This window comes from Scaptodrosophila lebanonensis, unplaced genomic scaffold (assembly GCF_003285725.1).
Source record: "Scaptodrosophila lebanonensis strain 11010-0011.00,11010-0021.00 unplaced genomic scaffold, SlebRS2 tig00000072-arrow-pilon, whole genome shotgun sequence".
In the NCBI taxonomy this organism is placed as follows: Eukaryota; Metazoa; Arthropoda; class Insecta; order Diptera; family Drosophilidae; genus Scaptodrosophila; species Scaptodrosophila lebanonensis.
Genome location: NW_022060558.1, coordinates 5,334,135 through 5,348,248, shown reverse-complemented (window position 1 = coordinate 5,348,248; position 14,114 = coordinate 5,334,135). Strand labels below are relative to the sequence as shown.

General features: G+C 39.9%; 1 protein-coding gene across 3 annotated transcripts in view; it reads right to left on the bottom strand.

Moving 5' to 3' along the window:
• Positions 1 to 6,696, bottom strand: part of LOC115625173 (tyrosine-protein kinase Fer) — a 43,438-nt gene extending 36,742 nt beyond the window's left edge. The window contains exons 1-2 of one of the 3 annotated variants that reach the window (XM_030520133.1): positions 6,506 to 6,696; positions 4,794 to 5,098 (exon numbers count right to left, since the gene is read on the bottom strand). In XM_030520133.1, the coding sequence (XP_030375993.1) occupies positions 4,794 to 4,989 (196 nt within the window). In that variant the 5' untranslated portion in view covers positions 4,990 to 5,098; positions 6,506 to 6,696. Of the gene's footprint in view, positions 1 to 4,793; positions 5,099 to 6,505 lie in introns of those variants that run through there. The other 2 variants (XM_030520135.1, XM_030520134.1) reach the window with 2 other exon arrangements.
• Between the last annotated feature and the right edge of the window lie 7,418 nt (positions 6,697 to 14,114).

Below are 14,114 nucleotides of genomic sequence, written 5' to 3'. Positions count from 1 at the left end.
GGTATCTCTCAAAACCTCTTTCATTTCTTTTTTAAAAATTAGAAACTGATAAAGATTTATACTTGGAATTTTGTACAATTTTGTAATCCACAATTATTTTCCATTTCTTAGATATTATCTGCAATAATAAATAAAGCAACATTGCCAGGGTGAAGATTTCTCTGACGATTTCTTTAACGGTTTTGTGTTAAACAGTGTTCATATAGAATGCAATTTGTATCTCTCAAAAACTCTTTCTTTTCTTTTTTAAAAATTAGAAATTGATAAAGATTTATATTTGGAATTTTGTACAATTTGTAATCCACAATTATTTTCCACTTTTTAGATATTACCTTCAAGATTTCTCTGGCAGTTTAGTGTTAGACAGTGTTTAAATAGACTGCATTTGGTATCTCTTAAAAACTCTTTTCTTTTTTAACAATAATAAACTGATAAAGATTTATACTTGGAATTTTGTACAATTTTGTAATCCACAATTATTATACCCTGTACCCGTAGGGTAAAAAGGGTATATTAGGTTTGTGCAAAGTATGTAACATACAGAAGGAAGCATCTCCGACCCCATAAAGTATATATATTCTTGATCAGCATGACGAGAGAAATCGATCTAGACATGTCCGTCCGTCTGTCCGTCTGTCCGTCCGTCTGTCCGTCTGGATGAACGCGAGGATCTCAGAAACTATAAAAGCTAGAATAACCAAAGTTGGCATCCAGATTCTCCTAGGTCCGAGTAAGGACGAGTTTATTTTATTTTTTGGAATTTTTCCCCCCTTCCCCCGCTACAGAATTTCGTCAATAGCGTCCACATTTCAAATGCTACCTAAACCAAACTTTGCACACATAATTTATATATAATTATCTACTGTTGTTTATCAAATTCGGTCAATTCTAAGAAAAGTTATAAGCGAAACAAATTCTCGCCAGTACAACCCCCACAAACTGCAGCAACAAGTTCGCTCTTCTTCTTCCTCTTTTTGCTGCTGCTATGGGCGCATATAACCCAGTGACGGAAGTTTACCTGGGTACAGGGTATTACACTGTCGGGCTTGCTCGACTGTAGCGTTCTCTCTTGTTTTCCATTTCTTAGATATTATCTTCAATGATAAATAAAGCAACATTGCCAGAATGAAGATTTCTCTGACGGTTTCTTTAACGGTTTTGTGTTAGACACTGTTCATATAGAATGCAATTTGTACCTCTCAAAAACTCTTTCTTTTCTTTTTTAAAAATTAGAAATTGATAAAGATTTATATTTGGAATTTTGAACAATTTGTAATCCACAATTATTTTCCACTTTTTAGATATTACCTTCAAGATTTCTCTCATGGTTTAGTGTTAGACAGTGTTTAAATAGACTGCATTTGGTATCTCTCAAAAACTCTTTTCTTTTTTAACAATAAGAAACTTATAAAGATTTATACTTGGAATTTTGTACAATTTTGTAATCCACAATTATTTTCCATTTCTTAGATATTATCTTCAATGATAAATAAAGCAACATTGCCAGAATGAAGATTTCTCTGACGGTTTCTTTAACGGTTTAGTGTTAGACAGTGTTCAAATAGAATGCATTTTGTATCTCTCAAAAACTCTTTCTACAATGATGACACATTGTATAAAGTGTTTGAGAACTTGAGAACCGAATACAGATCATCAATAAGAGTACATAAATCGTTTGTTGGCATCCTTTAAGGCAAGAAACCTGTCGAAATGTTTTCTATGGATATATCAGCAATACGTCCCCTTCCTGGTGACGACCCTTAGCTACCAATAAGCCTTTCTGTAGACCGTTTAAACAGCATGTTCTTAAATACTTAACGCAGGATATGAAAACTTTTTGCTAGTCCCACAAAGAGGAGTTATAAAAACACAATACATATTTATACGAGTATAGTCTGTCGATATCGGAATATTGTTTCGTGAACATGCCCATTAATTGTATTACTTTTGATATGGACCGAAATACAATCAGCGTTACGAGCAAACCGAAAAAAAATGCCAAATGTCATTCGAAAAAAACTCAATGGCCTTAACAACAGAGGGCTATGAATTAAGTCTGAAACAGCTGCCAAATATTTGTGCTTCGTTAAGTTTAGAAGGCTATTGAAATGAGGCGCGCTTAAAACTTCGCCTCGTTTCCTGTCAAATCAAGAGGCTACAGCTGCATGGGCACTCAAGTTCATGATGAAGGTGAGTGCATAGAGCAAAAAAAGAAACAAAAAAAAAAAAATTGTTGGAAAAACAGGCAAACATTAAGTTAATTTCAAAACGAAATCGAAAAACGATTAGAGAGGACTGCAGCTGCAAAAGATCTGTCATCGAAATGAAGCTACTAAATAATTTTGCTTGCATTTGTGCCACGTTTTAAACATTTCGTGCTGGTTTTCCTTTAAGCGCACTTACAGCTAGCAGATACTTTTGAGCGTAAAGTAAACAAAACGATTTTGGTCTGCGAGCAAGCTGACACTGAAAATGATAGCAATTATTCCTATACACTCACATGCCTACATGGATTGAGTGAGGGAGCAGCCTGCATTAGACTGCCATCTGCACTCTGTCGACACTTTGACGAGCTTAGATTGCAAGTTGCAATGCACCCGTATAGCTATAGTGCAAAGTATCTTTGAGATGCTCGTACAAGTTGCGCACGCCAAAACGTTTCGTCGTTTCTGAGCGCAATTACCAGCATATGTGTACTCTTACATACACATACATACATACATGTGTATATTATATGAACGAGTGTTGGCTCAGATAACAGGCGAGCCAACAGTCAGATGCCAGTATCTGCGTCCTGGCTGGGAAAACAAGCACACACACATAAACATAGATACATACATGCACACACACTTACAGCCGTATTATATATTGTCTGCCGGCAAGCAGTAGTGGAAAACAATTTGTACGTCTGGGCGATTTCGCGTCATTATCTCAAATCGTCCGAAATAAAACTCACACGTATTCACTTTTAAATGCGATCAAGTCACGCGATTGCCCAACTTCTAGCTCGCCACTGCACCCTCACTCCCCTCCATAAAGCCGGCTGCACAAATTCACACCGACCAACACCAACAACAGTATAGTATGTATATACTCGTATGCATACATACGTATAAATAGTGATTGTAACTATGAACGCCAGCAACGCCTATGCGGCATACGAGTATACTCGTATTGTCACCGGCTGGGTTGACTGACCAGCTGGCATCAGATGCACACTTCCACTTCGCGTTGGTCCAGCCATCGGCATTGGATGAGTTGGTTGACACAGTCGTTTATTGGAACGGACTTCAACGCGGCCTCGGTTGGACTAAAAGCTGCGAAAGTGAAAGCTATTTGGCACATCCGCCCGCTAGCGCGTTACGCTTTAGCCACTTAACTACATATCGGCAGACAGCAGACCATCCAACTATCCCATCGACAGACCTAGCCTTTGTGCCTAATTGCCACACAGGCACAATTGAAGAAGGGTATATATGTGTGTACAGCTGGCTAGGGGCATAAACCTTTCGATGCATCTATACTCTGCGACCTTATGCAGTGACTAATGGGAAAGTTAAGCTCAATTGATAACCGACTATGAAGGCAATTATGCAAGTGGCCTTTTAAAGAGGAACAGATAACGCTTCAATTAGAAAGCTATCGATAGTGCACGGGCTGGGGGAAGTTCTTATTTTAAAACCCGTCATCAGTCGGGTTTTATCTGGTCAGGCTTATCATACGTACTTATAGCTGATATACTCGTATATCTATCTGTTGGTTTAATATTTTGGATTATAGATAAGATGGAACTGTATATACAAGTATAACAGCGCTTAAGGATTAAAGACGACATCATTGTCCACATATCGCATCTTAACTCAAATGCACAGAAAGAGCTGAAAGCTTGTATTTAAATTAATAATACCGGTTACAAAACTACTTTTTCAAAATAAGCACTAAAAAAACTGCTAGATCAAAAATATAATTTCAATGGATTGGAATCAATATTAATTAAAATATTGAATTATTGAACATTTAAAACCTATGAAATCTGTATGTTCAAATCTTCATTTACCAATTTACTTAAATTATTAACTATGTCGTTTGGATTCAAAAATTCGTTAATATCTTGAGTGTACCGCAAAGCATATTCGTTTTCAAATTTTTTGAGATCAGATACAAAAGTCCGGTACGAGCAAAAAAATCAAATTAATTTCCTTTAAATCTTTTGTGGTTGACATACCTTGTATATCCACACTTCCTTAGTCCCTTCTTCCCTATTTGCTTTAAACATTCATATATCCATACTTCCTCCGAGTCGCGTCAAACATTCATGCCGAAACTATTATGTAGTATATTGATAATCAAGATATTATGTAATATCTCAATTAAATCATTAGCTTTCTTAAAAGGTGGAGCGAAGTTTTTTGAGTTAACTACAGCTTCTCACAATTTGTAATGCACATGGATGTATGAGTAATTCAGTTATTTACAATCAATATATATGTATTTTCTTTGATTTGATATCAATGATAAATAAACAGAGTAATTCGACAATAAACTATTTTCTGCTTTTATTTTTCTACGAGTCAGAATCAGTAAAAACAAACCATTAGAGCACTTCGAAAGGTTGGCGAAAATTTGAAGTAATTATTTTACATATTTTTTACTGTAGATTTAAAAAAAATCCGAAAATCCAATATGTACGTTTAATATATATATTATTTTTCAACTTTTGAACCCTACACAAAAAGTTTCTAGAGCTAACAGCTTCAACACTCTTGAGATATCTTGATATAGCATTTGCTCACCTTGCAATTCATCAGCACGATCGATTTTCAAACCCTGTTGGGCGACAGCGGCTAGACTCAGTGCGTATTCCTTGTCGCACTTAGCCTTCATCTGTATGGAGCGCTTCATGGTGTCCATGAGTCGGAGTTCGGCGTCCTGGCGCACGATCAAGGCCTCGTGCGCGGCACGGCCCTGCAGGGCTGATGAGAAGCCCATCTTGTGGTTGGTCTTTTAATGTCTAATATTTCAAATGTGCAATACTTTGCGGTCGGTCGTTATTTCACGAATGATTCACAAAAACTCCACAAGTTGATTGGATTTCATGCTAAATTAAGGAGAGCGAGAGAGTGGTCAGCCGGGAAGTTGGGGAATCACTTTAGGAAATTGGCATCGCATAACAGAACAAAAATAGACGCGACTTTTCGCACACAAACAAACACATGGAAAACACTTGTTGCGGGCAATTCGCTCTTGATTTGAAAATTTATTGCCATATACCGAGAATTTCTCCACACAATATGCTTGCAGCCCTTAGTGTGTGTTTCTTCTTTTTTTTTACATATTTTTGAAGCAGCTAATTAATTTTTTTTAATACACAAACAGATTTAAATGCGAGTGCCAAAAACTTTCACAGAATGCAGACGACTTAAGTCGCTTTTGTTGCTGTTGTTGTTTCCAGAGCTTGGTCGGATCTTGACAACTTCGTTATGCTTTTGGCGCGACAGTCGCTAATTACAACATTCTGTTCAAACTGTTGATTAACGACATCATTAAAATCGCTGCCCGGTTTCAATATGTACATGCCATGTATATGCCCAAGTTGAGAGTGTAGATTATTTTCCCTCAAGCAACTAATAATCATGAGATACGCACATTTTTCTTTCAGAATTTGGTTTGTTTTGGGCTTTCTTTAGTTTTATTTGAACAATAAATTTGCATAATTGAATGCCACCAAATTATTTTGCCTATGGCGAGCACAGGTTCAAAATGCTGCAACAGTTTGCTTCACTTGAACTTTTCACAAGATTTTCCAGTAAACTGCGTCGCAGTTGGTTTTCGTTCAAAAGGAAAAACTTGTTTTTCCCGCTTGCTGCCAACGAAAAGCAGCAAACAAAAATAAACATTGCAGTCAGTCAATAAGGAAAAGAAGGCACACTGCACTGTGCACAATACACGATCTGCTGCACAGCACTCGTACTACTTGTATATGTGTGTGAGTTCGAGTATCTTGCAGATACAGAGCGTGCTGGCCGTCGGCTGGCTGGCTGGCTGGCTGGCTAGCTGCCTGCCTGTTTGGCTATCTGGCTGCTTTTGGTGCAGGCCGAGGCTCAGACTAAGGCTCAACCAGCAGAACAACTTGATGTATTGTTTGTATGTGCGTGTCTCTGTTTGTCTATATTGGAGTAACCAAGTCAAGTAAAACATAAACGGGTTAGGCAGCAGCAGCAACAGCAGCACCAACCACAAGAACAACAACAACAACAACAGTAAAAAAAAAAAACAGAAAAGAGCATCTGCAAGCAACAGAACAAGAAGCGGGCCGTTACAAAAATAAATACGATAAAATGTAAATATAATTTGAGTGCCCCGCGGCACGTAAAAAAATCTTGCTGATAAAAAGGCAAATAGTTTGCGCTCCAATTGCACTAAATATTTGTGTTTTTATTTTTAGTATTTAAGTCAGACTTGCACTTCAACTATACACGTAAACGCATTTTCTTTAAGCCCTTACCACGCAATATTGGGCTGTCACTTGTTATTTGCGTTATCAGCGCCCAAATCGTTGCCGACGCATAAGCATTATAATAAACATATATATTTATCAAACTGTTGAATGCGCGCCCGAAAGCGCGACAACAATGAAGACGACGGCGACGACGTCGACGTAAACGACAAATTTGTATCTTTGCGTATGCGTAAGATTTGGCTTTGACTTCACATGGCCGTAAACATTGGATGATATCTTAGCCGCACACAAAATACACGAACCGATTGCCTCGACTGCTCAACGCGAACTGAACTGGCGACGACAGAGATGCGAGCGAGCAACCTCTGCTGCGGCAGCACCAGACAGCGCCTGAGCGAACCGAGAGCACAAAAATACCATTCGCAGAAAACCCAGTGAACATATGTAGTGTGTGCCATGCAGCCAACTGGATGAACTTAATGTTCTTGGTCAGAACCCATCTGAAAGTTTTAAAAAAGCTAGGTTTTATGATTTTACATCTTACCATTATTATTTAATGCCATTTAATGCTAATCACTATTAGTCGCATTATTTCGAGCTGCTCTTCGGTAACTACTAAGAAAAGGACTTCAAACATGTCGAGCCAAAACTTGTGCGCACAACTCATTCTTTTAAGCAGTTTATGATGAACTTGATGTAAGTTGTGCTAAAGTTATTTTAGAATTAATTTAAAGAAAATGTTCCTTCTTGCAAAGATAAAATATTCCACAATAATTTTTAAGGAAAACATCATTAAAAGAGCCCCCGGCTTTAATAAAAAAGAAGAATATAATGTTAAAGTCGAGCGGGCCTAACTCTTAAATACCCTGTACCCGTAATTTGATGTACTTTTTCAATGGCATAAATTACATTGCATAAATAGCAAGACAGACGGTTATATCGATTCGTCTTGTCGTACTTAATTAAGAACATATGTTCTTTAGGGGGTCTGTCAAGTCGCCTCTTAGTGTTACATACATTTACAATAAAATGGTATATGAACATAAAAGCCAACTGACCACATGATATAAACGAGTATAGTTTGTATTTAATGTTTTAATGTAATCCCGAATTAACATTATTTTTGAAACGCTTCTATACATATAGGCTAATCGAAACTAATCCAGATTAATCAAAAAGCAACATTACTTACTGACTGTTAAGTTGAAAGTTTCAACTTGAAACTTCTCCCAGAGACATTGTATGTAAACCTGTTTTCTTGATAGAAATATCGCCAGTCCGAATATTGAAAGGGCAAATTAAGTATAGTAACATATAAGATTCTTTTTAGTCTATTCTGAAAAACTCAAATATGCTATGACTGTAGTACCACACAGTCAAACTATTTAAACGGTCTGTGCAATTGCTGTTTAAAAAGTCTATAGCGTGGTCCATTTAGTTCAATCATATCATAAGGATTCAAGTTCTTAAGGGGCTTATCGAGCAAGTCATACCAGGGTCGGGAAAAAATGGACTAACAGGATGCACTACTGGCACGCAAGCGACATGAATAGTATTCCATAAGTAATGGGAATGTTTGCTGTTTCGAATAAACCAATAAACACACCGCAAAATAATGGACTTTCATTCATTTTTTAAAAGAAAACACTATATGGACCACAAAAGAGAAACCAGTATTTGAATCATCCTGTGCAGTATAGTAGAAGTGTCTTTTATCGATCTACAGAAGTAATATTAAGTTTGGAAATTGGCCTAATTACTATTTACATTTGGCTTATTCGTATTGTTAGACGTCAAGTGCCAACTAATTAGTGGGAGAGCCGTGTCCAAATCTGCTCCCTATGCTGATCCACATGTAACAATATATTTTCAGTTGCATGCAGGAGTAACTGTGTATGGGCATTTCATGCCTATATACTTAAGTATAGATTTAAGTTTGTTGAAATAATCTGAATTGTAGATATAAGTTGTTTGAATTATCATTGAATTGTAGACTTAAGCCGTAAATATAAGTCATAAATGTTAATTTGTAATAACAGCTGTTTATGTTAGTCTCTTGGTCGCTGTTAAGTTAATGTCCACATTATGTTATGCGTATGCTAAGCCTTGCATGGCTAGCAATAAAGCACTTGAAAATTGGAAGTCGATTGGTGCAGTTTACTTTCTTTCGTTTCGGTGCTCTTCAGTGTACATAAGCCAGTGCGTTCGTGCATATAAGTACAAGTGTACTTATATACATATATCTTTGAGTTGATCGTCGCGACGAGGGACCCCTTCACTTTGCCTACCGGCAACTTTGCATGATCTGAGCGATCATTGTGGCGCCCCCGGGTGGACTCATCGTGGTGACTTGTTGGACACTGGACATTGGGTCTGGAGTCATTCCTGCCATCTGGTTGTGTATCTGGAGATTTGGTTGGACTTTCCTATTTGCGGTTGTTGGCGATGCAGTGCCCAATTCCACAGGGAAGTTATACACAGGTAACGAGTGCAAATTAAATAGCGGCCAAATCTGTCTGATTGGAATTGGCACATACATATGTACATCCATATGTTAATTGTCTATAAAGGCACATATGTATGTGATTGTATGCGTTCAATGCTTTCGCATGACTAGGCCGCAATTTACATGTTGGCATTCGATTTGTTTTACCATATACCATATACATACATGCAGTAAACTTTTAAATAAATAAAGTTGAATATACATTTGTTGGTACGTGAGTGCATAATTTTTCATTTGGTCATACATACATGCAAAGTTGCCAACATACATACACACATGTATATATACACACATATATAAATACCTATGTATATACATTTGCGCTGTATATATGTACGTATAGCTGCTGTACTTTGGACCTTTATTATACCAACGTACCGCAAGAATTTGAAAGCGCCAAAGTTAGAGTTCAGCGCGCCTTTCTTCTATGCCGTTTGATTTTGGATTCTGCCTTTTGCGCTCTCTTCGTTATTGCCGCACTGGTCTAGCAACTGCAAGCTAGAGACAATTTCGCTTGCTTGTGCATTGTTGTTGCTGGACTAATTGCTAATTGCGCTGTGGTTCTTGTTGTTCTAATTGTTCTTTGCGCTGCTTGCGTTGCTTGCAAGTTCAGCCGTCGACGTGCGTCGCTCAGCTAGCGTCGACGTCATTCGTTTCCCTTACGGACATATTGTTGTTGCGTGGGTTCGCTGCTATCGTGCAGTGTGCATTTGTTCAACATTAATTCTAACAGCTGCGCGTCTCTCGCCTCTGTTATTTGTCAGCTGCTGTTAACATAGTTGCGTACATACATAGGTTTATACGTGCGTACAGTGCTGGCCACAACTGTAGACATTACATTTATTTATCATACAAAGTTAAAACTTTGCGCCTGCGCTTTCTTGCAAATAGTATACAGTGTATACATTTGTGTATATTTTTGTACATTGTGTATATTTTTCTGGACATAGTCCAATTATACATTTATACACTTTTAGTCGTGTGCAAACATTTAAAGACTCGCTACAAACATGCCATCAAAACGCAGCAAGCAAACTTACGGCAAGCTGTCGGATGATTTGGAGTCGAGCAAGTTCGATGCATTATTGCAATCACACAACAATGTTGTCAGAGATATAGAACGCATTAAAGATTCCGTGCAAAATGCCACTAAGCCCATTGAGTCTGTTGAAATGGAGTGCCGGTTGAAAATTTTAACCAGATATATTGACAGAGCGTTCAATCTGCAGGAAGAGTTGGATCAAATCGATCCGGCCTTAGCCTCAAGAGCAGATTTAGAAAATTTGTGCGTCACGACAGAAACGCTGCTCATGAGTAAAGGTGTTCGGCCTAAGCCTCATAGGGATAGCCTGGCAAACTCTACAATGTTTGGATCAGGTTGCCATAGCAAGCAGCTGCCGTCGATGAAACTCCCAAAATTCAGTGGCGATTATTCGGAGTACAAAAATTTCATTGGTCTGTTCGAAAACTTGGTTGACCATGACGCATCTCTGACGAACATAGAGAAATTTAATCACTTGCTTTCTTGTTTGGACAAAGAAGCGCTTGGCACAGTCAAAGCTTATCAAGTGACTGATGCCAATTATCCAAAGGCGCTAGCAGCATTAAAACGAGTGTATGACAATAGTTGCCTAATCGTTTTCGACAGCGTGTCCAAGCTGTTCGACTTGCCCAAAATGCAAGGGCCGTCTGCTTCATCTTTGCGTTCCCTAATAGATAATGTAAGGGCAATTTATGAATCGCTGTTGTCATTGGGTGATGAGAAGCAAATAGCGAACGTCATTCTCATACATTTGGTTATGGGTAAAGTTGACTCCATCACTCGATCCAAATGGGAAGAGGGCCTTGACTACAGTCAACTTCCATCTTGGGAAGAATGCGAGGACACTCTTAATAAACGCTACCAGCATCTGTCTGCTGAGGAGGCATCGTCTGGCCGGCCTAAGAAGCCAAGTTCCGATGGGTCAAAAAGGAATGGTAAAACGGCGTTGGCAGTAGCACAGCCAAGTCAGCCATTGACCCCTAAGTGTCCGTTTTGTCAGTCGAATGACCACTACATACAAGTATGTCCTCAATTTTCAGCGATCGCTAGAGATGAGCGTTTTAAATTTGTGAAACGGGTCCAGTTGTGCATAAACTGTTTGCGAAAGGGTCATACGACTAAATCCTGCAAGTCTGGTTGTTGCAGAGTCTGTTCGAAGCCGCATCACACGCTCTTGCACAAGTACGAATGTAGTTCGAACATTTCGCAAGCTGCGGCTTCTAGTCACACGTTGGTAGCACAATCGGCAGTACCAACGCAAACGTCGGCGGTAAACCACGCCACGACAGTGACTGACCAAGTAATCTTAGCAACAGCAATTGTTAAGGTAATGGACCAGTCAGGTTCCTACCAATTAGCCAGGGCACTTTTAGACTCTGGTTCGCAGGTCAATTTTATGACCGAGGACTTGGCCAGAGTCCTAAAGCTTAAGAGGGAGCGCAAAGACATTTGTTTATTAGGCATAGGCAAACGAAAGTCTGAAGTACGTCATATCGTTCAAACTTCTATAGCTTCTCGAATTGACAAATTTGAGCTGACGGCAGAATTCGCAGTGTTAAATAACATTTCTTCGTACCAGCCTGAAAAACTGGTAGTAGACGTTGACGTGCCTAACGGTTGTGAATTGGCAGATCCGCAATTCCATCGGCCGCAACGCATAGATCTGCTACTTGGGGCAGATGCATTTTTTGATTTGCTACGATCAGGGCAAATAAAGGGTACCAGTGACTCGCCGGCTTTGCAATTTACGGCACTTGGCTGGATTGTAGCTGGCCGTTGCCGTTCTGCGGGGTCAACTGAGCTGCCGTCAACATCGCTCGTGAGCTTAAATCAAAGCTCTTCGTCAAATCCAGAATGTCAGGAACTAGATAGTCTCATCCGTAAATTCTGGGAGTTGGAAGAAGTTCCAAATTTGTCCGATCAGAGTTTGTACACCCCAGAACAAGTGCTTTGCGAGAAAACATTTCTCGAATCGGTCAATCGCTTACCCTCGGGCAGGCTGACTGTTTCGTTGCCATTCAAATCCAGTCCCAAAAGTCTCGGAAATTCGTATGAGACAGCCTTAAGGCGGTTTTTGGCTCTGGAAAGAAGAATGGCAAAGCAGCCTGATACACAGTCGATGTACGTTACCTTTATGAAAGAGTACATTTCGTTGGGCCATATGAGTGCCATTGAGAACAGTGTACCGAGAGAGCCGCATTATTTTATACCGTACCAATGCGTGCTCAGGCCACAAAGCACATCAACAAAGTTGAGAGTCGTTTTCGACGCGTCTAGCAAGACGTCGTCACAATTGTCTTTAAATGACATCCTGATGGTTGGTCCAACCATACAGCCATGTCTATACTCAACATTGTTGCGATTTCGACTGCATCCATTCGCCCTGTCGGCAGACATTGCAAAAATGTACCGACAAGTCGAAATCAACGAATCGCATCGCAATTTCCAACTTATTATTTGGAGAAGCAACTCCACTGAACCACTCCAATTGTATCGTTTAAACACGGTAACATACGGTACTGCTTCGGCACCTTTTTTGGCAATTCGTTGCTTAAAGTACCTGAGTGAGCTACATGCGGTTTCCCATCCATTGGCATCAAAGTCGCTGGCTAGCGATTTCTATGTAGATGATCTGCTATCTGGAGCAGACACAGTGGAAGAATTGCGAATGTTACGGAATGAGCTAGTTTCAGTGCTCGAATCATTCGGTTTCACCTTAACGAAATGGGCATCAAATTGTGAAACATTTAAAGCGTCGCCTTCTGACGAAATGGTGATCGGCCATCAGGAGGATACGAAGACGTTGGGGCTCATTTGGAGCCCGCGTGAAGACGCTTTTAAATATTCGATGTCGAACATGTCGGTAGACATTGCCCCCACCAAGCGCTCGATTTTATCGTTTATATCCAGGTTATACGACCCTCTTGGTTTACTTTGTCCGATTATCACTCGCCCAAAAATTCTGATGCAAGAAATTTGGCTTCAAAAATCCGCCTGGGATGACCAAATTCCCGACCATTTACTGTCCGACTTGCAGTCAATTGCGCAGTCATTTTATTAGATTGAAGCTATACGCATTCCCCGGTATGTCGGCGTCACCAAAGGCACAAAGTGTCAGGTTCATGGCTTTGCCGACGCATCGACAAGGGCTTATGGGTGCTGTATTTACCTGCGAATTGAGCGAGAGCACACAGTAACTGTGAATTTGCTGACTGCAAAGTCGAAGGTAGCGCCTCTGAAGACAAAGTCGGTGCCGCGCTTAGAATTGTGCGCAGCACAGTTGCTAGCAAATTTGTGGGAGAAAGCTCGGCATCTTCTCCATGTGCCTGTTGACCAAATCGTATTTTGGTCTGATTCAGAGGTAGTCCTGCATTGGTTGCAAACTCATCCTTCACATTTGAATACATTTGTCGCCAATAGAGTTGCTACCATACAGGAATTGACATCAGACGCCACTTGGCGCCATGTACCGACTGCAGAAAATCCAGCTGACTTAACTTCGCGTGGTTGTACCACTGCAGAATTGATTGATTCACATTGGTTTGGTGGTCCAAAGTTTTTACAGAATGACCAGAACCTTTGGCCAACTAATTCTCACATTAAGTTGACCAAAGAGCAATCAGTGCTGGAAAAGCGGAAGAATGCGACGGTTCTCATCGCGGCCGATAATGCTTCAAATCCAATTTTGGATTTAATTGAAAGGTCGTCGTCGTACTTAAAAATTCTCCGCATAGTGTCGTACATGTTTCGATTTATAAACGGAAAGGGGTCAGGACACATATCGCTTGTGCCAACTTCGACTGAATTGCACTTCGCCTTTTTAGCTATTGTGCACGTGATCCAGCACACTGCTCTCGCAGCCGAAATAGTCAAATTAGACAAGTCGGTGATCCTGCAACCGTCGTACCAAAAGCTTAATCCATTTCTGAGTCCGTATCAGTATGGAAAGCGTACTTTGATGTTGGTACGAGTTGGCGGCCGTTTACTCAAAGCGCCGTTGCCCCACAATGCGAGATTCCCATTACTCATGCCAAAGGGATGGCGATTTGTTAATTTATATCTGCGATACTTGCACCTTACCAATTGCCATGCAGGCCCTCGTGCGC